Below are 26,084 nucleotides of genomic sequence, written 5' to 3'. Positions count from 1 at the left end.
GCTTCAGGTTCTGGTCTCTTCTTAATCACAGCTGATTCTTCAGCCCCAGCTGACCAGAACCCACAGATTCTCAATCTAAAATCTCACATGAACAGCCCTGATGGTCTCCTCTTCCATTTGAAGCTTCACAAGCCAGGTCTCCATTGTCTACAACTCTTTCAGCATAACTGTTCCAAGCTCCACAGCAACAAACTCTGAGCATGCAATGGCTTTTCCAGCCCAAAGTTCCAAACACTTCCACAGTCCTCCCAAAAACACCAAGGTCAGGTCTGTCACAGCAATACCCCACTCCTGGTACCAATTTCTGTCCCAGTTTGTTCTTCATTGCTTTGACAAAATACTCCGACCGATACCAACTTGGGGAGGAAAGGGTTTATTGAGCTTACATCTCCCAGGTCGCAGTTCATCAGCAGCCCAAGGTAGGAACTCGGGGCAGGAACCTGGAAGCAGGAACTGGAGCACAGGCCATGGAGGAACGCTGCTTACTGGCTTGCTCCCCCGGCCCCTGCTCAGCCTGCTTTCTTACACAACACAGGCCCATCTGCCCAGGGGTGGCATCACCCACAGTGGGCTGGGCCCTCCCACACTCATCAAGACAATGCCCCTCAGACATGGCCACAGGCCAGTCCAATAGAGGCAGTTCCCCAATTGAGTCTCCCTTAACCCAGGTGTGTCAAATTGACACTAAAGCTATCCAGCACACTGGCCTTCTCCCTGACTGGTAGCACAAGGGAAGGAGATGGGTGCACTATGTTCCTATTCTAACAGTGAGTGCCTGCCCAGAAGGTCAGCAGGGATTTTATAGGACCCCTTCCTAGCAACCTTGCAATAACTAGGGAGATGTCAGACCTGCACACACCAGGAAATTAGAGCCACACATCCCACTGAGAAACATCTGTGCAAACGACCACTGTGCTTATGTTTCCTTTCCAGAGGAGAGGGTTGTTACAAAATGGAAAGGAAAAAAAAACCTCTAATGTAACTTAGACAAACAAGCCAGGGCTTATCAGGCCTTTTGAAAAGAGGAGGATTTTTACTTGGAGGGCTCAGGATCTCTTGGGGGAGAACACATCATAGACATCTTCCTGGAAGAGCAGAACTTGGGGTACACTAAGGATCAGGATTCATCTGCGGAGGGGACCCAGGAAAGCTCAGTCAAGCTCATTAGGCAGCTCTGCCCCAAAAAGCAAAGTGAGGAATCAGCTTGGCATGGTGGAATAAGCAACCTTCTCCATCTGTCCCCCTCTTACACATTCAACTCTAGACTATTCAAAATGCCTCCACCATCTCTGGTTTAAAAGTGGGTCAAGGCCCTTCTGCTTCCTGGAAGCCGGCATAGAGGCATGAGCGAAGCATCATGGGAACTGAGAGGGCTTTGGGTGAGGAGTAGAGGAAGGCTTACAGAGGATGGGGCATTAGACTGAGGGCTTGGGGTGAGGGACTGCACAAACAGGAAGAGAATGTGGGCATGCTGAGAAATGGGCGGTGCCTGGCATGGATGTGAGAGGGGAGAGGTGCTGAGAGGTGGACGTCCCTCCAGGGTGATGCAAGCTTGCTGCTTTGATTCTTCACAGCCAGCAGGTCAGGTTCTCGTTTTCCCTTCAGCTGTGTGAGAACCTCCCTTGCCGTTGCCTTCCCTCACTCTTTCCCTTTTCTATTCTAAAGCCTTCTGCCAAATTTGGGGGTAGGTGGCAGATGTAACTGAGGTAAACACATAGGTTGCTAAGGAGACAGGGAGTCAGACCTGGAAGATAGGAGGCAGTGATGGTATAGATGCAATAGATGCAAAGGCCAGGCACCAAGATGCAAGGGACCACCGCCTGCATAGCCAGCCCTCTGAACCACATGCTTGACTTTGCACCTACTGGTATCGTGCCAGGCCATAGCCACTTGGACAACAAAGATCCTGTATCAGTTAGTATTGACAAACGGTTTGTACAATAGGAGGATGTCCTTCAGCATCTATCAGCAGATGTACCATCAAAGGAAAATGATTGAAAATGTAGGTGGACAGCCACTATGAGGACCTGTAGCAAAGCTGCAAAGGGAGGTTCTGGCCACAGTTGCCATTGTTTCTTCCCCATACTTCCTCTTCACCACCAAGGGGCCTCCAGTCAGTGCACATACCCTCTGTCCACACCTCAGCAAACTGTCTCTCCTCAATTGCCAACTTCAGCAGTGCGACATCAGAACAATCCAAAAAGTGGTGGGTAGGCTGGGAAGGGAGATGTATTCGCTGGTAAAGTGTTTGCCATGCGGGCTTGAGGAACTAAGGTCAATACCCAGAATTGGAGCATGGTGATACATACTTACAATCCTAACACTGGGGAGGCAGAGACAGGAGGATTCCAGGGGCTCAATGGCCAGCCAGCCTAGCCTAATCAGCCCAGGTCTCGATGAGAGATTCTGTCTCAAAAAGCAAGGTAGACAACTCCTGAGGAATGACACCCAAGAAGTCACACACAAAACAGGCACACACATAAAAAAGACTTAGGAGGTCCAGGCTATCAAGGAATATTGACAGGGGACCATGGGCTGTCTGGGTCCTGTCTCTCTCACCCTAGAACTCCTCACTCCACAACTCAAAATGAGCTGGAGTGAGGCTCAGGCCTGGGACCCTAGTTGTAGAACCTAAGGATGTCATTGACATAAACTGGAGAGGAAAAATGTCCATATATAAAGTAGCAAAATGGAAAAAGGGCCCCATATGTAGAAGGATTCCAACTTTCACATCCTCTTTATATCTGCATAGACAATGGTCTGCAGGTGCAGCCTTCTAGAACAAGCTGGGTTCAGAAGGAAAGGCGGGGCCTTGCTAATTTCACCTCCCACAGACCTAAGATGTGACCTCTGTTCGGCAAATGTGAATTCCTTTGTAATCTAAACAGAATTGAATCATACTTTTCTAAATAAATTAGTACTTTTTAAATTTTATGTGTATGTGTGTACTGCCTGCATGTATGTAAGTGCACCCGTGTTGTGCAATGCCCACCAAGGTCAAAAGAGGTTGTCGGATCCCCTGGGACTGGCATTACAGACAGTTGTTAGCTGCCATGTGGGTGCTGGGATTCGAACCCAGGTCTTCTGCAAGAACAACTACTGTTCTTAAGTGTTGAGCCAACTCTCCAGCCCCCCCCCAAAAAATTAGTACTTTTTAATAAATGTTTTTGTTTTATTTTGTATTCTTAATCTTCTTCTTACATTTATATATTTATTTAGGGGAGTGCATATACCACAGAATGCAGGTAAAGGTCAGAGAGTCAGTTCTCCTCTCCCACTATGTGGGTTCTGACGATCAAACTCAGATCATTTGACTTAGCAGCAAGTGCCACTATTCATTAAGCCATCTTGCCAGTCCATGAGTTAATACTTTTTTGAATCAGCTAAAATGGAATTTAGAGAGCAGTTCTAGCCCCACCTCCGGTATTGGATTCTGTGGTAGTCTGGGCTTGGTAACCAAAACACTTCATGTCCCACAAGGTCCCCAAGGGTACTCATGCTGTTGTGGATCTGAGAACCATTTGGACAATCACAGTTGTGTGGTCACTGCCTCCTGTCCTACCTATGCCTTCTTTCAAACTGGAGGCTCCTGAAGGGGCCAGAGATTGGCGCACCAGTGAAGAATCAGTTAAGCTTGTGAATGAGTGAGGGAATGAACCACCAGCTACAGGAAACATGGTGCGTAAAGCCCTCAGAGCACCCTAGGATTTCTTAATAGAAACTTTTATTTGGTGTGTGTGTATATGCACATGTGTAGGTGTGCACATGCCATGGTATACATGTAGAGGTCAGAGGACAACTTTCAGGGATTAGTTCTCTCCTCCCAAAGCCCTGAGCCCCCGTGCCACAGGCTCTCCCTACACACACACACACCCCATAGCCCTGAACTCCTGGGCCCCCATGCCACAGGCTCTCCCTATACACACACACACACACACACACACACACACCACAGCCCTGAACTCCTGAGCCCCCGTGCCACAGGCTCTCCCTATACACACACACACACACACACACACACACACACCACAGCTCTGAACTCCTGAGCCCCCGTGCCACAGGCTCTCCCTACACACACACACACACACACACACACACACCACAGCTCTGAACTCCTGAGCCCCCGTGCCACAGGCTCTCCCTACACACACACACACACACACACACACACACCACAGCTCTGAACTCCTGAGCCCCCGTGCCACAGGCTCTCCCTACACACACACACACACACACACACACACACCACAGCCCTGAACTCCTGGGCCCCCATGCCACAGGCTCTTTGCTTGCTGTGCTCAGCACTTCCCTGGCCCCATCTTGAACACATTAGTCACTGGGCTCACACTGGCTGGAGGAGATTACATTTTCCATGGAGGGAAGCAGAGAAAAGGCCTCGCAGAAAGAGGACTCTTTCATTCACTAGATTAGTGAGCTCTCCCCTTCCCACCCCTTGTCCTTCTCTGATGTCAGAAAAGGAAAGTGAAGACAAGAAAGAAATGGGACAGAAGGCCATATGTAGTTTTGAGATTGGGGTCATTGGGGAGAGGACCAGGTGATGAGGGGATGAGTCCAGACAGAAGGGGAGCCAGGGCCTCGTGGGGATGTGCCCGCTGGCTCCACAGAGGGCAGCCCTGCCCCGTCTTAACTTCTAAGTTCTTCAGTGGTAGAAACAGCACTGTACTTGGAGTTCTGGCTCTGAAACTGCCCACTACACAAGGCTTCCAACGCGTATATTCTGAGCTTGGGCACAGATTGACCTTGGAAGCAAAACCAAGTGCCTGTATATTGCATGCACGTGACCCACTAAAAGGGACTTGGTAGTCCATGATTGTTCGCGTTCCCCAGGTGTTGTAAGGCCCAGACATTGCAGAGAGGAGTCAGAAAGCTGGCCAGGGAGGGGACAGAGCCTAAAGCCAGCTCTTCTCCAGCAGTCCCTGCGAGCTCCCGGTCTCAGGACCTCCTCCAGAGGCAGACCCCTCATTGGAGTCTCTCTTCTGTGCTCCCGACAGTCCATGGCCATTAGTGCTCACAGCCTCTGGCTTCCACCATCTGCTGGGGAGCTAAGCTGCTCACACCTGCCTCAGCAGACACAAGCAATAAAAGACCAGGCTGGGTTTAGCGCCCCAGCCCCTGCCTGCCAGCTTCTGACCCTCCATGACTAGGGAACAGGACACACGGCCCCAATACAGCTCTGCCCCTGCCTATCCTGACACCTGGCACCCAGGCCATCTTTGTTCTTGTTCCTGGATGCCTCCTCCCAGGCCAGCTCAGGGACGTTTCCCTTCAGCTCACTCAGTCTCAACAGTAGTTACCAGGTACCCAGAAATGTCTGGACAGGGTTCCTTCTCAAGTGGCTGTTGTGAGTGGGATGTACACAGAACAAAAGAGCTTCTGTTCTCCTAAGTCTGGGCTGGGGACAGTTCTAGGCATTCAATTAAATAACAGAAGAGGGCCAGCAAGATGGCTCAGTTAAGGGTGCTTACCACAAAGCCTGATGACCTGAGTTCAATCCCTGGGACCCACATGATGGAAGGAGAGTACTGACTCCTGCAAGTTGTTTTCCAGCCCTAAAACACTCACCATGGCATGTGATGATCATGAACATACACACACACACATACATGCAAAGAAATAAATGCAATTTTTAATAAAACAGAAGAAATAGTGTACATATGCTAGTGATTTTGCCCACCATTGCATTAGTAAGTTCAGGCTCGGGTGGAGCATGAGCTGGGGACAGAAATCTACTTCCCCTTTATTGCTATCTTTCTCTCATAGCACAGTAAAGTAGTGAGGGTGGTGTATACATGTGTGCATGCAGGTGCGCATACATGTAGAGGCCAGAGGACAGCCTTAGCTTTTGTTCCTCAGGTACCATCCAGTTTGTTTTCTTTGAAAGGGCTCTCTCACTGGCCTAGAGCTCACCAAGCAGGCTAGACTGGCTGGCCAGCAAGGCCCAGGAATCTGCCTGTCTCTACCTCCCAGCCACTGGAGTTACAAGAACACATGTATCCTAGGGATTGAACTCAGGTCCTTGCACTTGCAAGACAAGCACTCTACCAAATGAACCATATCCGCGGCCTAAGCTAAACAGATTTCAAGATGCATCCTGCAGATTCTTGCAGAAGAGGCTATGAAATAGAAAGTCAGGACAGAGACCCAGGGGCCAGAAACACCCACTCCCACCTAACCTGTATCCTGCTGGGAGCCCAACTCCGCAGAGCCAGGTACAGCTGTCCATAGGTGGCCTCCCCCACAGCCAGCATTCTCCCTTGGCATGGCCCTGCTTAGAGGGCAATAGCCCAGGGAAAGGGATTCTCCTGGCCTAGAGCTGCAGGACTAGGCACCAGCTCCCCTCCAGACAAAGCACTCTGCCTGCACCTCCCCAGGAAGAATGCTGTGAGCCCGCAGCTGGTGACGCACAGCACTCAGCCATGGAAGGCCCATGCTGGCCACGACCTTTGGGTTTCCTGTGCTGTCTGATGCCCACACCAGAAGATATTGGGTATCTAGTCTAAGAGGCCCCTTGGGCCCTGAGGCTGCATGTGGCTATATAAAGCTAGGCTGTAGGGGACAGTGGGGCTGCCAGACCCTAGGAGCAATTAGGCTGCTCTTGGCAGTGACGTGGACCTTTCCTCAAAGCTTCATCAGTTAGCCCCTCAAAATGAGCCTGAATCATTCCCTCCAAACCTCAACCCCACCAGGCACACATCATGCCCAGACTCCAGCAGGGAGAGGAGGCTCAGAAGAAACTCTCTCATGAGGCCTCCAGCCCTGACACAAACTGGGAGCCCAGTTGGCTTCCCTCCTGGGGCCTCTATTTCTGCATCTCTGTTATGTGGACAGTAAACCCTGTCCTGCTTAGGACCTCCAGAGAAATGAGGTCTAAGAGAATGAAGATGGGACATTGGGAGCCACTCTCATTCTTTGAGAAAGATAAAGCTCAGTCTTAAAATTTGGTCACTATGACTTAGGGGATTTGCTGTCAAGCTGTCCGTCTTGGCCACTGCCAGGACATATGACCGCTAGGTGGCCATCAATCTTTATGCATCGCTTACACAGACATGGCCCCTTCTGTGTCTTAGTGTCTCTTAGCATCTGTGAGACAGTGGGCAGTTCAACAATCGTTAGCCCCATTTCATAGTCAGGAAAACTGAGGTCTAGTTGGCTAAATTTCTCCAGATCATGCAGCAAGCTGGTAACAGAACCAGGTTGGAAACTCAGCTCTTTGATTCTCAGCTAACATTCCATCTGCTACTGGGACTTCTCCAAGTAGGCCCTGGGACTTCATTGTTCCACTTTGAAATGGGAGCGGTAAGGAGTCCACTTAGAGCAGGCTGAAGACACATGGCATGCCTGTTCTAGAAGATGGTTGTCCTAATCAGAATATGTCATGGCTAGTCCTCCCACTGGCTCCCCAGGACTTGCTCCTTGAAGACACTCCATCTAGAAAGCTCCCACCCTCCTCTCTTTCCCTGGAATAATGGAGCAGCCTTGCCTACAAAATCTCATGAAGAAATTAAGTAGCCAAAACTTGTCTAGACAAACAGATTTTATGGGTCCAATTAATCCCTGCCAGTCAGAAAAAAGAACGCTTAATAAGGGGCTATATTTAGAATCTGTCATTATCTGGCTCCCTGAGGAGAAACCTCAGCTCTTATTTCACAGACATTTCATTTCTAACAGCTCTGTCAAACCCCACTTCGGCCTGGCCTCCTTCCTGACAGCCCCGAGATAGGCTAGGGCAGGGCCAGGGTAGCATCTGGCCACAAGGAGCTGCTGCTGACCTGTATAGCCAGAGCCCCTGTGTGGTCTAAGCCATTCTACCATCAGATCAGCTATGGCCAGTGGTTGCAAGAGAAGGGTCTTCAGGGCTCTGACTGTCCCACCTGTCCCACTGTTGTCTCTTCTGCAGACCTCAGGGTCTGGAAGCTTCCACCCTGTCCCTAAAAGTAGGCATCATTTCTCTCTGTCTCTCTCTGTCTCTCTCTGTCTCTCTCTGTCTCTCTCTCTCCCTGTCTCTCTCTCTGTCTCTGTCTCTCTCTTTCTCTCTCTCGTGTGTGAACACTCATATATGTGGGTGCACATGTGTGGAAACCAGAGATCAACCTCAGATGTTGTTTCTCAGGCACCATCTACCTTGTTTTTTTGAGGTGGGATCTCTCACTGACCTGAAACTTGCCAAATAGACTAAACTGGCTAGCCACTGAGTCCCAGATGTCCACCTATTTCTGCTTCTGTAGTGCTGGGATTAAACTACCAAGCCTGCCTTTTCTATGTCGGTTCTGGGACTCGAACTCAGTACCCAGCAAGCACTTTACCCACTGAGTCATCGCCCTATCCCTAAGCAGCACCATGCTTACGTTACTATTAGCTGTAGGTCTTTCAGCAGAGAGCTGGACAGGTGCCCAAGACCCAGAGAGCTCCAGGTGTGCCAGAGTGCCACACCACTGACACGTGGGCGACTGGCTGTCCAGGCTTTATTTCAGGTCCCATGGGGGCTCCTGTGGCCTCCTGGGTGTCTAGGTTCCCTGATAACACTGCCCCTAGAGGTTGGCTATGAGACACAGAGGCTGAAGGTGTGCCTAGGAGTGCCCCTAGGGCCACCATGTCATGTTGAGGAGTACCTCACCAGCCACAGGGGAGGCTATTCTAGCACACGTGTCCGCAGGGTCACAGGCCTTTCCTCTATGCATATCATGTGACTCATTTCCCTGGGAATGTGTATGCTCATGAGCAAGGTGTGCTCTTCCCAGGACTGCTGAACAGACAATAACAAGCAAGATAGCTTCAAACAGCAGGACTGGGTTCTGTTACAGACATAGAGGCCAGAACCAAAGTAACTTCAGGCCTGCCTCCCTGTTGGACTCTGAGGGAGAATCTTTCCTTGGTTCTTCTAAGTGCTAGGCACCTTTGGTGTCCCCTGCTTGTGGCTGCAGCATCTTTGATGGCCTGGCCTCCTCCTCTTCCCATGTCTCTCTGTGTGTCCTTCGTAAAACCTTTGTGATTGGATGTAAGGCCACTGGGTTCATTCAAGAGGATCTCAAGCCAACTTCTAGATGCAAAGACCCTCCACATAACCAGAAAGACCTGAGCCCAAGCAGGTGGCTTCCCTGGCCCTTTCTCCCCCAGGCTGCCTTGCCCCCCTGAAGCAGACTTAGTGGGCCCTGAACAACACACTCCACCCTTATCAGGCTGAAGGACATCCCTGTGAGATGAATGAGGCCCCTAAAGCTCTGCCCATCATCACCCCCCCCATAGCAGGGACACTGTTATAGACCCTGACAACAGGGTCTCCCAACTCAGTGCTAAGAGCCAAGTGGTCCTCACCAGGGTCCAGCCCTAGGCCTGAGGGTCTGCAGGAAGCCCCCACCTCTGTCCCATCTTCCTCTCCACCCATCACTACTTCCCCAGCTACTTGGATTCTCTCCCTTCACAGGTTGGTTGTAGGTGCCCCGCTGGAAACCAATGGCCATCAGATGACGGGTGACGTGTACAAGTGCCCAGTGACCCAGGGCAACTGCACCAAGCTTAACCTGGGTAAGTGGCCACTGGCCTTTTCGTAATGGAGCCAGCCACTTTGGGTACAGAGCAGAGTCTGGTACACAGCCATGTTCATGGTTGTGTGACTCTTTTCAGTCCATGCTGCATACAGAGCAGACTTTGATAAATGTCTGTGCTCACAGTTAACTGCCCCCTCCCAGCTGCTCTGTGAGGTACATTACTGTGCCCACATTATACTGTGAGGAAGCCAGGCTAGGGAAATGGCCCAGTTGGTAAAGTGTTTGCTTTGTGAGCATGAGGACCTGAGTCCAAACCCCAGAACCTCCTTAAAAAAGAGAAGCCGGGCATGGTAGCATCTGCTTGTAATCCCAGCACTGGGGACGCTGAGACAGGCAGATCTCTGGGGCTCAATAGCCAGCCAGCCTAGCCAGCTTGGTGAGTTTCAGGCCAGTGAGAGACCATATCTCCAAAAGAAAAAGAGAGTGCCTGAGAAACAACACCCAAGGTTGTCCTCTGACCTTCACATGCATGCACGCACGCACACACACAGGCATGCACATACGCACATACACACGCACACACACACACAGATGAAAGAGGAGACGTCTTTCCTTCAGTCACAGAGCTCAGCAGGGACTGACCAGAATTGAAAGTCAGGCCTCCAGAGTCTCAGGCCATACCACTTTCTGATTCATCCACTGTCCCATTGCTCAGGGCTCTCTGTCCCAGCAGGAAACACACACAGTCTTCTTTCTGATTTGAAACAACAGTAGCAGTAACTATCATCTGTGTGTTGTAGGAAACATTCACCATGGACCCAGGCCTGGCCTAAACTCCTTTAGATATTTCTGCTCACTCACTACCTGAGAATGACATTTGACCATTTGACAGATGAGAAAGTGGCAGAATGGAAAGGCAGAGGGCCTGCCTGCCCAGGACCACCTGCCTAGTAAACAGCAGGGCTAACATTCCAAGCCACACACATTCCAAGTCACCCTGTGGCTGCCGTGCAGTGGCCTTCCCAGGCATCCTCCCGCCTGGTTGGGGCAGAGCCCAGAGGAGATGCTGGGAGCAGCCTCCGGTCTCCCATGCCTGTGTGCGTGCACACACAAAAGTCCACTAAACACTTCCATCTTGACCTAAAAGACAGGCAGACAGTGGCTGGGATCGCTCTGCTCCCAGAAGGGAGCAAAATCCCACATGGACTGCAAAATTGTTATTCTCATGCCTTCCCTGAAACACTGGCCTCCCCAGATCGCCTCCTTCAGCCGGGTGACCTGTCTTAAAGAATCTCCCGAGGCTCCAAGAAGGAGGGGACAGGCAGGGCATCAGGCCCACAGGAGGAGATGACTGTAGTTCCAGAGATAAGCAGATGAAGGAAAGGGCCAACATTCAAGAAAAAGCTCAAAGAACTCAGATTCCCAGGGAGACCAGCTGTCTGTCAGTGGCACTGGAGACTCCTACAAACCGCAGTTGTGCCAGCACCGTGGGTGGGGAGTTCAAACCCCAGAGCTGCTGGGGCCCAGGGTTTGGTGGAAAGAAGCCTGTTAGGGGCTCACAGTGCCCAGTCTGAAGCACAGGCTTCTAACACAAGTCCAGCTGGGCTTCCCCTCTCAGCCATAATCTCCACTGTGTGTCTTTGGAAGGCACAGGTCCTGTCTTTGAGCCTTGGTTTACTCATGTGTAAAGTGAGGAAGGTGGACTCTAAGACCCTTAGAAGTCATTCCAGATCAACTCCAATCTTTGACTCTTAAAGAGCATTGAGTAGAGGGGTGGAAATGTGGCTCAGTTTGTAGAGTGCTTGCCCAGCATTCATGAAACCCTGGGCTCCACGTCCAGTATCTCATAACACAGGCATGGTAATGAACATCTCTAATTCTAGCACTTAAGAGGTAGAGGCAAAAAGATCAGGTGTTCAAGGTCATCCTCAACTACATAGTGAATTCTAGGCCAGCCTAATCTACATGAAAGAAACAGGAGGAAAGACAGCTGCCCCACCTCTACCCCAGGACAGTCCCCACTGCTGATTTGCCCCTGGCCTGTGCCCATCCTTGCCAACCAGTTCTCCAGACCCAGGTTACCTTGTCACACCTCAGTCTCTGACATAGCAGAATGCAAACTATTTGGGGTTAAGAATTCTCAAAGCCCCAAACAGGGAACATGGAGGTCTCCCTACAGCAGAGGGATGCTCTTGGGCAAGGTGCTGGCCAAGTGCCTTTTCCTCCCTGTGAGGGAACATCATCACATGGCAGGTGGGCAGAGAAGGGGCTATGGAATAGCTGAACAGGAGATGGTGAGCATTAGTGGCAAGGCCCTACACAGAGAGAGTTGCCTCTGGGTGCCATGGTCTGTTTGGGGTACTGTCAGCTGTTTAAACAAGGCTAAGTTCTAGGTTATAAAGTAGAAGGCTTTGCTTGGGCTTGCTGTGTGACCTTTTGCAGTTGCTAGGCCTCTCTGAGCTTCATTGTGTTCAGCTGCTGAGAAGCTGTAGGAAGGGATAAGACTACATTTGGAAAGATCCACATTGCCCTCCAGGCGAGTGATGGGCCTGGGCATCTCGGATGACCCACTGCAGCAGGCTGTGGGCAGAAGGCAGGCAGAAGGGGCTGCAGGCTGGACATCTCTCCTCTATCCCAGGCAGGGTCACTCTGTCCAATGTGTCTGAGAGGAAGGACAACATGCGCCTCGGCCTGAGCCTTGCCACCAACCCCAAGGACAACAGTTTCCTGGTAAGAGCCACCAACCTCCCTGCTGCCCCCAGCCTTTCCTGCCCGTACAAACCCACTACACAGGGTGGGGAGAGGCACAGCCAAACATCCACTCACACATGCTCCCACACATCCCTCACTTGCAGGTCCCCTCTGCCCTCTAGGCAGTCCTACAAGCCAACAGGGGCAGGCCCTGCATTCAGGCATGTCTTTCTGGTGGCCAGCCCTTTGTTTTGGTGAGTCCGGGAAGTGAAAGGATTGAGGCCTTTGTTTCCACAGCCAGGAGGTGTGTGGCACAGAAAGGACCAGAAAGAGTGATGACAGCCACAGTCTGGTGGGGGCCTGGACCATCCTTTGGAATACCAGCTGTCTGGAGAAAAGGCCAAATGTCCCCCAAGGTTATAAGAGGAGCAAGGCACACCTCACAGCTTAAGTTGGCTTTGTAGAGAAACCAAACTGAGTGAACACAGATCTATACAGGCGAAGGAAGGGAGCTTGGGGGGCAGGCCAGAAGCACTGTCAACCATTATGGGAGGAATCTTGCAGGAAGTTTTGTTTGTTTTCAAACCAGAGTCAGGTCTGAGCAAGGAAGAAAGGGGAGTGTGCCTGGGCTGCGGTGGGAGACATTAGTTCAGTTAAGTAATTGTCTGAGCATCCAGTGGGCACCACACCCATTGCAGAACAGCACGTACACAGCAGCAAGCAGAACTAGGCCCCTGAGACTTAAACATGTGATCAAGAGACTATAGGTAGATAAGGAGTATACATGGCACCAGAGACACAGACAGCAGCAGGCAATGTTGGAGGTGTCTGTCTCTGCCCATGTGTGCTCATGAGTGCTCTGCACAGTCAGAGGTCAATGGCAACACCTTCTTGCTACCACCTTAAAGTGAGCCACCCCGAGTGTGGCAACACTTGGGGTTCTGGGGTTGGCAGTCACTCTTCTGCTAACCTCATCTCGTATTCGTTACAAGGTGGTATGAGGATTCCAGGGAACTTCTGTGGGTAGATCCCTGGTTTAGCTCTTCACTCACTCAACCACTCACTGATTCACTTATCAGTCCATCTCCTCACTCGTCATCCACCCCTCCACTCATCTGCCCATCTGTCTGTACATCAATCCACCTACTCATCCTCCCTTTCAATCACCTATCCTTCCATCCCTTCCTACACCCATCCATCATCCCTTCCTACATCCATCCATCCTACATCCACCCCTTCATACATACATTCCTCATCCACTCATCTACCTGTCTGTCTATACATCAATCCACCTACCTCCTATCCTTCCATCCATCCCTTCCTTTCCTATATCTGCCCATCATTTATCCCTCCACTCACGTGTCCACGTGCCTGTGCACTGATTCATTTATTCATCCTTCTGTTCAATCACCCATCCTTCTAATCATCCCTTCTACATCTGTCCATCATCTGTCCACCCACCCATTCATCATCCCTCTGTCATCATTCATCCTACCATTCACCCATCACCTTTCTATCTACCCTTCCATTCTGTATTTCCTACACACTTCAACAAAAGACACAAAGCATAACCCCAGCACCTAGTTTTTTAAAAAAGAAAACTGATTAAAGAAAGAGTTTGAGAGTGTGTAGAACAACTATCTCCTAAGCCAAAGGGAATGATAGCCAAAGTATAGCCCAGGCTTCCTAGCAACAGGAGAAAGATAGAAGCCAGCAACTGGGCGGGCTTTCCTTCTCAACAGCCCTACTTCCTAGAGAAATACATCGTTGACCCTTCTGTGAGGGCCTGAGGTCAGTAGTTTTGGTACCAAATTTCACAGAACAGGCATTCCTTTTTTTTTTCCATAATAAGAGTCACATGGTGCCATTAAGCCTCTGTCTTGGAACTTCACCCAATAAGGGCCTCTACAGACAGGAATTAGTCTACTGACCTCTGAAACACCTGTTCCTATTGATGAAGGGCTTCCCCAAACCCTGTGGGGTGTGGGGAAGTAAGGGGAAGAGTCACTACCCTAGATTACAGAATAGGTGCCGGGATTTTTGTTCCCCATTTCCCCTGAAGCCGAGAGGACTGGTGCACACCACAGCAAGAGAGAGTTCAGTGAGACTTGGAGAAGGTCTCACACACCCTGAGCTGCCAGCACTCAGATAGAGATGTCTGTCTAGGGTCCTGGAGATTGGGGCTGGGCCCTCTCTGAACACCCTGTGACTGGGATTTATGTCATGCTGCTTCCCAGGCCTGCAGCCCTCTCTGGTCTCATGAGTGTGGGAGCTCGTACTACACCACCGGGATGTGCTCGAGAGTCAACTCCAACTTCAGATTCTCCAAGACTGTGGCCCCAGCACTTCAAAGTGAGTGGCTTCAACACCGAAGGCTCAGGCTGGCGGAGGGGGGGGGGGCAGTTCAGGCAGGAGGCCCAGGGTCTGACTACTGCTCTCTTATGGCTACAGAGCAGCATTTGGATTCTACAACTTCCCTGCCTCAGCCCTCTGGATGACCTGCGAGGAGCCACTTCTATCTAGGCCTCTGTAGGGTCTTCATCACTGACTGTCCACCTGCACATGTACAGCAGCCTGGGCATCACTCTCTTTTAGACTGCAGTGTGAATGATGTTACCTGGCATCTTGTAGTAGAGTAGTCTATAAATGGAGAAGCGAGGAGGGCAGAAATAACCTGGGAGATGGTTACACCCAGTCAACGCTCCTGAGGCAGCCTGCCCAGAGCCTCATAGACACAAAACCTCCCCCTCTCTCCCCAGCTGCTAAGCAAACTTGGATAGTTAAAAGACCAGACTTCTTGGCTCTGAGCCTCACCAGTTCCCCTGGGCTAAACACCCTCAGTAAGGAGCTGCTGCCAGTTTATAGAGGGCGAGGGGATTAGCACCTCTGGCTCAGCAGTCTCCCCGCCAGCAACAGGTGGGACAGCCAGGTCAGAAGGGGAGGTGACATTTGGGGAAGTGGAGGGAGGGGCAGTATCATCTAACAGAGTTAGACAGCTGTCCTCCAAAAGGGAGGACATTCCAGCGCACAGGGGGGTAGGGCATGTGAAGTTTCTCAGGGGGAACATCACAAACATCACAACTCTAAAGTTGCTGTCCACACCAGGCAGAGATTACATCAGTCAGTCTCCCTGCAGCAGAGGCCTGCTGATCTGGCCCACAGAGTGCTAGAGTGTTGTCCTGAGGTTCCAGGACACACACACACACACACACACACACACACACACACACACATACACAAACACACACACCATATATAACTTCTAACTCAGGGGACTTGGGAGAGGTTGAGGGGCATTTACCCAAGAGAATGTTCAGCCATGTTTAAGGACTACATACCTGAGGCTGGAGAGATAGTTCAGTCAACAGGGTGCTTGCCACATAAATCTGAAGACCTGTGCTCCTTCCCCAGCACCCACATAAACAGCCAACTTGGTAGCATGTACCTGTAATTCCAGCAAGTAACAAAGATGTAGAGACAGGAGGATCCCTGGGGCTCACTGGTTAGTCAGAGTAGTTGAATCAGTGAGGTCCCAGTTCAGTGAGAGACCCTATCTCAAAAAATAAGGTGGATGCTGGGGAGATGGTTCAGTGGTTAAGAGCACTGGCTACTCTTGCAGAGGACCTGGGTTCAGTTCCCAGCACCAACATTGTGGTACCCCCCCACATAATTCCAGTTCGAGGGGATCTGATGCCCTCTTCTGGACTCCATGGGCATTACACAACACAGATGCACTTACATACGTGTAGGCAAAGCACTCATACGTATAAAATAAAAATAAATAGATCCCCCCAAAGTTATTACTTTTATTTTATGTGCACTCGTGTCATGAAATGCCTGTGGAGTGCAGAAGAGGGCATCAGATCCCCTGGAACTGGAGTTACAGATAGTTGTTAGCCACTGTGTGGGTGCTAGGAACCAAACCCAGGTTCTCTGCAAGAGCCAGTACTCTTAACTGATGAGCCATCTCTCTAGCTCCCCCACCAAAAAAAAAATTTGAGGAAGACACCTAATGTAGACACACCCCTATGCATATACATGCATGTGTGCACACATGAACACATATGTACACATACACAAAAAACCCACAGACCCAAAGGCAGATTCTTCCTAATGCCTCTTTTTAGAAGCAATGAAGTTATAAGAGAAATAAAAATAAAAGCATTCTAATAATAAAACTGGTTTTAGAACAAAAGAATCCCTGTCCCTACTCATAGACTGAATTCGGAATAGACACGCTTGTCGGGGTTTCTTCTTCAGCCCAGAGCAATGCAGGGCTCCAGGGCATAGTGCCCTCCATTTGAATGTGTTGAAATAAAGTGAGACTGGGAAAGATTAAACCCTCAGACTCTAAGAGTCAAGTCACCTTGTACAGTACACAGCCTGCAGGTGGCACAGAGGAACTGGTCATCCAAGTCACCTGCAAACCTCTCCATCAAACACAAAGCCTGGGCAGACAGGTGGACTCAAAGCTGCTCTACCTTCCTCTGTCAAGGGAACATTGGGTCCAACACAATGCACCCTTCAAATGCAAGGGTGGCAGGAATAATGGGAACCCAAGGGGCTTGTGATGTGATTGTAAGGTAGATTTTATGACAGTAAGAAAATTTTCCAGTGAAAATAAGCAGGTGCCCACAAGCAGACTGTGTGCTGTGCTTCACGGCCACCTCAGCCATCCGCAGAGGCTGCTAAGATTTTCAAAAGAAGCTTTTTATGTGTGTCAAGTACTCATGTTTCAGTCATTTTCTTTGTTGGTTTTTATTACTCCTTTTTTAAATTAATTAATTTTTTTTGACAGGGTCTCTCTAGTTCCTGGAACTCACTATGTAGACCAGGCTGGCCTCCATCTCACAGAGATCCGCCTGCCTCTGTCTCCCAAGGGCAGGAGTTACAGGCACACACCACCAAACCTGGCTCTATTGCTCTTTTAATTTGGTATTCATATTACAAGAATAAAGAAAGGTGCTTGTTGCTAAAGCATGAGGACCTGAATTCAAATCCCCAGGACCCACATAAAAAACCAAGTGTGGTGGCACTTGCTTTTAATCCTAGTGCTAGGGAGGTGGAGCCAGGAGGATCCCTGGGGTTTGCTGGCCAATCAGTCAAGCCTACTCAGTGAGCTCAATGTCCCAGTGAGAGATCCTGTCTTAAAAAACAAAGTGTGGTAGGGGGCTGGAGAGATGATTCATCGGTTAAGAGCACTGGCTGCTCTTGCAGAGGACCAGAGTTCAATTCCCAGCACTCAAGTGGCGACTAACAACCATTCGTAATTCCAGTCCCAGGGGAATCCAACATCCTCTTCTGACCATGGGCATTGCATGACACTGGCACAGCCACTTACATGCAAGCAATACACTCAGACACATAAAATTAAAATAATAAATAATTTTTTTAATCAACAAATTAGATGGCTGCTAAGGGGAAACAACACTCAAGGTTGACCTCTGACTTCTACACACATGCACACATAGAGTGAAAACAGGCTGGGCATGGTGGTACATGCCTATAATCCTAGCACTAAGGAAGTGAGAGTAGGAAGATCGGGTTTAAGGTCATCCTCAGCTGATGAACAAATTCCAGGCTAGCCTGGCCTACAGAAGACCTTGTCTCAAAAAAAAAGGAGTAAAAATGGAGTCAGTTAAGTTTTACTGAGTCCATGCCTTGTGCTTATCACTTTTAAATTTTTTTCAATATTTTATTTATTTTTATTTTATGTGTATGAATGTATGCAATGCCTGCGGAGGACAGAAGAAGCTGTCGGATCCTCTGGAACTGGAGTTAGACAGTTGTTAGCTGCCATGTGGGTGCTGGGACTCAAACCCAGGTCTTCTGCAAGAACCACCAGTGTTCTTAACCACCGAGCCATTTCTCCAGCCCCGTCACTTTTAAACTTTTTTTTATTTTAAGAACACTGTTTTGCCTGAACATATGTAAGTGCATCACATGCTATTCCATAGCAGAAAACTGAGGCAGAGAAGTTGAATGACTGCCCTTAGATCACACAGCCAACAGGTAGCAAGGCCAGGACCCACAAGATGATGCTGGGTCCACATTCCCATCCCTTCCTCCATGACCCTTCCCTAAAGAATGAAATCCATTTATTTGGGTTGCAAGTGGCAGGTGTCATCTGCCCATGACAGTAAAGCAAATGGTAACAAGGTCCTGATTTGGGCAAGTCCAGCTGCCCCAGAAGCACTGGCCAGTCAGCAATAGTTCTGATGAGGAGCAGGGAAGTTAGGCTCAGTTTCAGCTTTGTTCAAGCAGCCCACCTTGTGATGGGACAGACCTAAGACCTGCTGGATGCCTGGCTCCTGTTGCTCAAGTAAATGCCTAGCCTGAGGGCGACTCTCAGCGCGGGAGGCAGACATTAGTAGTCATTTTTCATCATTCTTTGAAAGATCACTTAGAATATCAGCGGCTTGGGGCTGGGCAGATGGCTCAGTAGGTAAAGTGCTTGCCACCCAAGCATGAGGGCCTGAGTTCAATCCCCAGCACCCCGATAATAGGCCCCATATGGTGGTACAAGCTTGCTATCCCAGCACTGAAAGGCAGAGACAGGTAGATCTCTGGGGCTTGCTGACCAGCCAGCCAAGGGAAAAAATAGGAAGTGGTGGGGGGACCCAGATCATAAAATTAAGATGGATGGCTTCTGAGGAATGACACATGAGGCTGACCTCTGGCTTCTACATGCATGTACATACATGTGCACCCACATATACAAATAATACAAAGGTTTTTCTTTCTCAACTAAGTAGGAATATCAGAAACTTGTAGACAATGTCTCCTTGGTGGCCCTGACTGTATCCCCCCTTCCAGGGTGCCAGACCTACATGGACATCATCATTGTTCTGGATGGTTCCAACAGCATCTACCCCTGGGTGGAGGTCCAGCACTTCCTCATCAACATCCTGAAGAAGTTTTACATCGGGCCAGGCCAGATCCAGGTGAGTGACTCCAGGACTCTGCTCTGCTCAGCAGGACCCCTAAGCCCATGATCTGTGTAGCCCTACAGCATTGGGAAGCATCTTTGAATAAAAGGGTAGGAGCTAGCAGCCAGCACCAGGACCTGCTGCTGAAGATGCCCCTCTCTGGTAGGCATGCCAAGAGTGTCTTCAGGGGTGGACTGCATTTATGAAGATTGACCAGCAATAGAATGGGTGAACGCAGGAAAGGACTAACCCAAACAAGAAGAATGTGGAAAGAGGCCGGGCAGAGTCGAGCACCAAGACCCTGCGGAGAAGGGGACTAGGAGTAGGCCACAGCTGCCCTCGTTTATAACACACTGCCTGAATACAGGGTTAGATTTGTTCCCTAGTATTTTGGCTGAATGAGGATCAAGACACAGAAGTGCCAAAGTGACAGGTGTCAGTCATGCTAAAAGTTATTTATGGGCTAGGGGAACAATTCAGTTGGTAAAGTGCTTGCCTTGCACACATGAGGGATTGAGTTCAATTTCAAGAAAGAATCCACACAAAAATGCTGGGCATGGTAGCACACACTTGTAATCCCTGTGCTGTGGAGGTAGACAGGAAGATCCCAGGAGCTCATCGGTCAGCTAATCTAGCCTTAACTGGTCCAGTGGTCCAGTGAGAGGCCCTATCTCAAAGGGATAAGACAGAGCGTGATACATCAGGGCACATTCTTCTCTGACCTCCTCACATGCACAGGTGTGTGCATCTGCTCACATACACACACACCACAAACACCACACACACATACCATACCAGGCCAGTGAGAGACCCTGTCTCAAAGGAGTAGACAGGTGGGCAGCGTTTCTGAGGATGACATCCAACATTGTCCCCCAGCTTCCCTGCCCACACACTGGCACACACAAACACACGCAGACACCTATAAAACAAAATAATTTTTAAAAGGAAGAAATTAAAGCTGGGGGAGATGACTCACTGAGCACTTGCTATAAGCATAAGGACCTGAGTTCAAATCCCTGACACCCACAAAAAAACCAAGTGTGGCTGTGCACACCTATGGGCGAGTGGGTTTCGCGGAGCGCCAGCTGCTGTCTGGCGCTTGTCCCTTGAACTTTCAGGTGCTCCGCAGGGGCTAGTTAATTTAAATTCTCATCTAACTGGTTTTAGCTGTGGTCTGAGTGCCCTGGGGGCAGGGTAACAAAACCGATTAGGGAAGTTTACCTTAGAACCTGACTCTAAGGCTTACGTGAAGATCCCTTAGAACTTTTGGGATTTTTCTAGCGGTGTTGAGATAGAAAAAGTGGGGTGAAGTGCTGGTTTCTAATGAAACGTGCCTGAGATCAAAATCTCAGGGGATTTCGCTTAGCTCCCAACACAAGCCTTCCCGCAGATTTAAGAAACTGGCGGCCGTCCTAAGGACTCTTAAGTGGCCGCTGCGTCTTTTGTCTCCACCTGTGCAGGCAGTTGGAGCTCTTTAGGGGGCAGAGAGGCCTTCAGCTGACGTCAGGGAGTAGCCCTGACCAGAAAGCTTTAGTTGCCTCTCTTTCTTTAATGTTCTCACGCGAAGACTCAGACCGGAAATAAAAGGAGGAAAATAGAAGAGATTTGCCAGGCCCCACGAGTGGGGTGGCTTGGGGGCACAGCTGCCTTTTTATTCTCCTGATGGGAGACGAAAGAAAGAGATTTGCCAGGCCCCACGAGTGGGGTGGCTTGGGTAGGCACAGCTGCCTTTTTTAGTCTCCTGATGGGAGATGAAGGAAAAAGAGAGATTTCTGTTGCTCTCCTGGTGGGAGAGATACTCACGAATTCTGCGTTTCAGGGGGTGCCAGCTGCTGGCTGGCATGGAGTTCAGAGGCCCCACGTTGGGCGCCAGATATGGGCGGGTCCCGCGCACCGCGTTGCTGCTTGGGTCCCTGGCTCTCCGTGTTGCTGGGGTGCGCGCGTGTCACGCACTGCGTTGCTGAGGCTCTCCACGACTACTGGATGCTGGTGACTCTACTGGTCACTGCGTTTCCAGGCGGGTTCCGTTCCAAGCTACCGGCACTCCCTCTATGTTCGAGATCCGTCAGCCACGTCAGGTCATGAGGGGAGGTGCAGGAAGGCGAAAGCAAAATCTCCACAAGTCCTTGTTTACGAAGGGACAGCCCCCTCCGGAGAGACTGAATAAGAGACTGGTGCAGATCAGCTCCTGATGCAGCTCCAATTTATTAAGGGGAAAACCAGGATATTTATAGTGTGAAGGCAGTGGCAAAAGCCTTAGTTGATAGGTGCTTTGTAGGATGCCCCATTTACATGTGGTGGTGGGCTTCTGCCAGGCTGTCAGACATTGCCTGATTATCACACAGGAAAACCTGGCAGTTCCTATGCCAGAGGCCATGTATCTGTGAAGGCTACTTCAAAGATGAGTCAGGAAGAGAGTAGGGGGGTGCCCTGCTGAGAAAAGGAGTCTCTGCATAAGAACGCCAAGCCCCTTGGGCTATCCAGACATGGAGAGACTTCGACTTAACACAGCAGGGGTCCCCAACACACACCTACAACACCAGTGCTATGAGAGGCAGAGAAAGACAGGAGGATGGCTGGGGCTTGCTGCCAGCCTAGCTCCAGGTCCAGTGGTCCAGTGAGAGGTGCTATCTCAAGGGAATAAGGCACATCATGATAGAACAGGGCACGTTCTTCTCTGGCCTCTCCTATGCATGGGTGTGTGCATCTGCTCACACACACATACACCACACATACCATACACACATATACCACACACATGCATATCACACACATACTCCACACACACACACACACACACACACACACACCCCACAAATTTTTCAAGAAATGATCTCTAACAAGTAGGGTTGTTAAAAAAGGAGTGGACTCCTGGAGTGACCAGCTCCCTCCCACCGGAAGACAGTCTGTTGGAGCACTGGAATGAGAGTCAGCTCACCAAGTCACCTTGGCAGGCCCAACCAACAGCGCTGTGTTACCACCCCACTGAGTCCCTGCTACAGGTCTTTAAGGTTTGTTGTTATTTCAAAGCTGTCAGTGTCATCAGTATATTATCAACTCTGAGGATGCTAGACCTCTTCTCTTCCAAGTTTTAGGAGCCCTTAGTTCCAGAGTGTGTCATCAACCCTATGGCCTTCCCATACTCTGGTAATTTTTTTTTCTTTGGTGTGGGAAGTTATGTTTGTAGTGTATGTATGTGTTATGTGTTCATGTGGGTGTGTGCACGGATGTGTGCACATGTGTAGATTTATGGAGACCAGAAGTTTATATCAGTTGTCTTTCTGCATTTTCTGAGACAGTCTCACTGAGCCTGGAGCTCACTGACGTGGCTAGGCTGGCTGGCCAAGAGCTCCAGGGATCCACCTTCCTCTGCCCTCTGTCTCCAGCACTGAGATTACAGATGCACACCATCACACTCAGCTTTTACATAGATGCTGGAGATCTGGGGTCAGGTCCTTATGCCTGCATGGCAAGTGCTTTACCAACTGAGCCATCTCCCCAGCCCCTGCTCCTGGTATTTTAGACTTCTATTCTCTGCTCAGGGTTTGTCTTCTTAAGGAAGACCTTTCACCTGACAGGCCTTCCCTCCCATCACCAACTCCCTTTCTCTGTGCCCCCAACTTGTCCCACCTGCTCACTTCCTGAACTCTGCAGAGCCTGCTTTCCTTGGTGACCTCTGGGAAGGGTGACTGTCACAGAGGAGACCCTCATGGGTGGAGGTGCAATCTCAGCATTCTGCTGTCTTCTGCTCTGATTTACAGGTCGGAGTCGTTCAGTATGGAGAAGATGCAGTCCACGAGTTTCACCTCAATGACTACAGGTCTGTCAAGGATGTGGTGGAAGCTGCCAGCCACATTGAGCAAAGAGGGGGAACAGAGACCCGGACAGCATTTGGCATTGAATTTGCCCGGTAAAAAAAAAAAAAAAAAAAACAGATCTCAGATACTGTTCTAGCTATCCATTGCTTTGCACAGCAATACCACCATTTAGTACCTTCAAACAATGACTTGTTAATTTCTCAGAGTCCTGGCAGTGGGTGAGGCTCAGGTACTTAGTTCTCTCTTGGGTCCTCTTATGTGGTTATAATCTGATGTCAGCTAGAACTGTTGTCACCTGAAAGTTCAACTGGGCTGCACATACTGGACACGCACTCATAGCCAACAAGAGCATACTCTGGCTGGCAATCAAAGCACATGCTGAGGTCATCTGGCTTCATTTCCTGATATTGTTACAGGGTTTCTTGGCTCTTGTCTTTTTTAGAAAATTCAGTCAAAAGATGTAGACAGTTGAAGCAGAAGTTTATTTAGCAAAGCTAAGCAAAGCAAACAGTCCGAAGAGAGATTGAAGTAGGCTGGCCTGAACTGGGAGCCGACTAGTAAATTCTGCAATGTGGATTTTCTTAGATATTTATGAACATTTATGAGGTGGGTAGCATTTCTGTGGGGTAAAGAGACTCCTTTCTCTCCCAAATCATGATGGATCAGATCTTTTTAGGTATTTCTTCCCAAGATTCCCCTAAAAGTGATATTATAATGCAGACCTTTGATAGTGCATACATGTGGGGGAATGCCCTTGTGCCTTAGTTTCCAATTTAACAGGAATAATCTAGCTGAAGCTTCAAAGATGTTTAACCACCAAGAGACATATAAGCACCAGGAGACACAGCTACCAAGCTCTAGATGAGGTTTTTGTCAGTGACCTCATAGCCAAGTTGCCTACTCAGTATTATCATGACATCTGGGCATTCCCAAGATCAGCTCTCCAAAAGACCAAGGAGGAACTGGGAGACCACCTACCACCTAGATTCAAAGTCCCAGAGTGTAACTTTGAGCACTTTCCATTAGCCAAGCAAGCTCCCAAAGGCCAGACGAGAAGCAAAGGGAAGAGGATGTGATTCCACCTCTTGATGGAGGAATGTCCAGGTCACCTGGCAGAAAGGCATTTGGAGAGGGGGATATACAGCCAACTTTGGAAACATGTTTTGTCATAGTCTATAGAAACACATGAGAGGCTGGGGCTATAGCTCAGTGGCAAAAGATTTGCCTAGCATGCATGAAGCTCTAGGTTCCATGCCAAGAAATATATAAATCAGATGTGGTAGTACACACCTATAATCCCAACATGGGGCTGGAGATGTGCCTTGATGGTAGAGTGTTTGCCTAACATGGGCAAAGCCATGATCCATCTTACAACACAGGAAGGAAGGGAGGAAAGAAGGGAGGGAGGAGGGAGAGAAGAAAAGAGGGAGAGAAAGAAGGAGGGAGAAAGGGAGGGAGAGAGGCAAAGAAAGAGGGAGGGAGGGGAGGAATAACAGAAGGAGGGAGGGAAGGGGAGGGGAGGAGGGAGGGAAGGAGATAAGCATGTAGCTTTTAAGTGCAGAATCTTTCGATGTAGTGTGCATCTCTGGTGGAGTGAAAGAACACAGGTTGTAGTGAAACTAGTTCCTTAAAAATCATACTAGCACGCACTCATCCAAATGAATGCAACTCTAGACATTGTCCCCACAATTCATGGGCTTATTCCAGCAACTCTGTCCTTGATGAAATCCTCACGCTTACCCTGATGAAATTGGCCGGTTTTGAAGGTAATTCCCCAAGAGCTCATGAGCCAAGGCCTAGACTCCTACAGTGACTATGTGAAAAGCATTTGGGTTTGAAGTATGTGACTGGCACATCTATGATGAATTCTGCTTCCATCATTGAGACCACGGCCCCATTACGTTGTAGTCCTACCTCATTAGGGCTGGTGGATGTGTTTAACAGAATCCCAGAGTGTAAGAGCCATTCATGTCTCATGACTTTGTGTGGTCAAAAGTTTAAAACTCCAACCTTACAGCTCTTTCTGATGAAGTCACCACTTAGCTAGTGAGTTTCTGATAAAATTGCTCTGGTGCTTCCTAAGTGAGCCCACTTCCACATGAAGACGGCTCTCCACTCATCCTTAAAGGACTGGATCATCTGGCTGTTTGACCGTCCTTGGAGTGACACCAGAGACTTCCACAGCCCCTTCTGATGGCTGAGCAATGACGGAAGCCAGTGACCACTGGACTGTCACTTTCCCACTGAGAAGCTAAGTGACTCAGGCAGGGATGAAGCTCACTGCTCATTTTGCAGCCCACCAACCTCAGGTCAATGACATGAATGTGACTTGCCAGGTGTTTTGTGCCATAAGCACTGCAGGGACTGAAATCTCCTTCTCAAATGAAATGTGAAATTCTAGCTAATGCCTTGACTGATTGATTGATTGATTGATTGATCGATCGATTGGTCAATCAATTGCTGTGCTTGGGATGGAACCCAGGGTCCCATTATTCTAGGCAATTACTCTCCCACTGAGCTATACTTCTTGCCTTTTAGATTTTTTTTTTTTTGTCTTGGAATAAGGTCTTGCTACATAGCCCAGGCCAACTTCCAGCCTCCCAAGTAGCTGGAATTATCACCAGGCACTCAGCTGATGCCTTTGAAAGTGAAAGGTTTTCTCTCATTTGGTTATTTGTAATGTGTTTTACTGTTGATACTTTTGTGTTCTGTTTCTTTGTGAACCAACTACAGAACAGATCAAGACCACAGACTCAAGGGGTTATGAAAATGGTTACCTGCCATCTCAGGCCTTGGTGACTCCCAGCTAGCAGAAAGTTTCTGACAAGTATTAACCCTACTCCTTACTCAATTTGAGAGAGATGACGTCTGCCAGGGAGACCTGCCAACAGGGGGACGGGGTACTGAGCATGACCTTGAGCAGAGCTGAGGGTTCTGACAAGTCAGGGAGCTGGGGGGGCGGATTCTGGCCTGAGTTAACAGCTCTAAGACTCAGCATGTGCCCGGAACCTTCTAGAATCAGTAAAGAGCCCAGGCAGAGGGGAGTAGGTGGCTCACAGAGGTGACGGTGGACTACCAAGACCTGGCTCACCTTTTTTATGATCTGGGCCTAAGAAAAATGGAGCCAATGAAGGTTTTGA

At 49.5% G+C, this 26,084-nt stretch overlaps 1 protein-coding gene across 3 annotated transcripts in view; it reads left to right on the top strand.

The window, feature by feature from the left end:
• The window catches only part of Itga11 (integrin subunit alpha 11), a 128,846-nt gene that overhangs the window by 44,437 nt on the left and 58,325 nt on the right, over window positions 1–26,084 (top strand). For all 3 annotated transcript variants that reach the window (XM_008836535.3, XM_029565025.1, XM_029565026.1), the window contains 5 exons: window positions 9,443–9,543; window positions 12,145–12,236; window positions 14,435–14,549; window positions 19,014–19,141; window positions 22,888–23,036. In XM_008836535.3, the coding sequence (XP_008834757.1) occupies window positions 9,443–9,543; window positions 12,145–12,236; window positions 14,435–14,549; window positions 19,014–19,141; window positions 22,888–23,036 (585 nt within the window). The remainder of the gene's footprint in view (window positions 1–9,442; window positions 9,544–12,144; window positions 12,237–14,434; window positions 14,550–19,013; window positions 19,142–22,887; window positions 23,037–26,084) is intronic.

Source organism: Nannospalax galili, unplaced genomic scaffold (assembly GCF_000622305.1).
Source record: "Nannospalax galili isolate Female #2095 unplaced genomic scaffold, S.galili_v1.0 scaffold54, whole genome shotgun sequence".
NCBI classification, from domain to species: domain Eukaryota; kingdom Metazoa; phylum Chordata; class Mammalia; order Rodentia; family Spalacidae; genus Nannospalax; species Nannospalax galili.
Note: the sequence above shows the minus strand (reverse complement) of the source record. Positions and strands in the feature narration are given on the sequence as shown.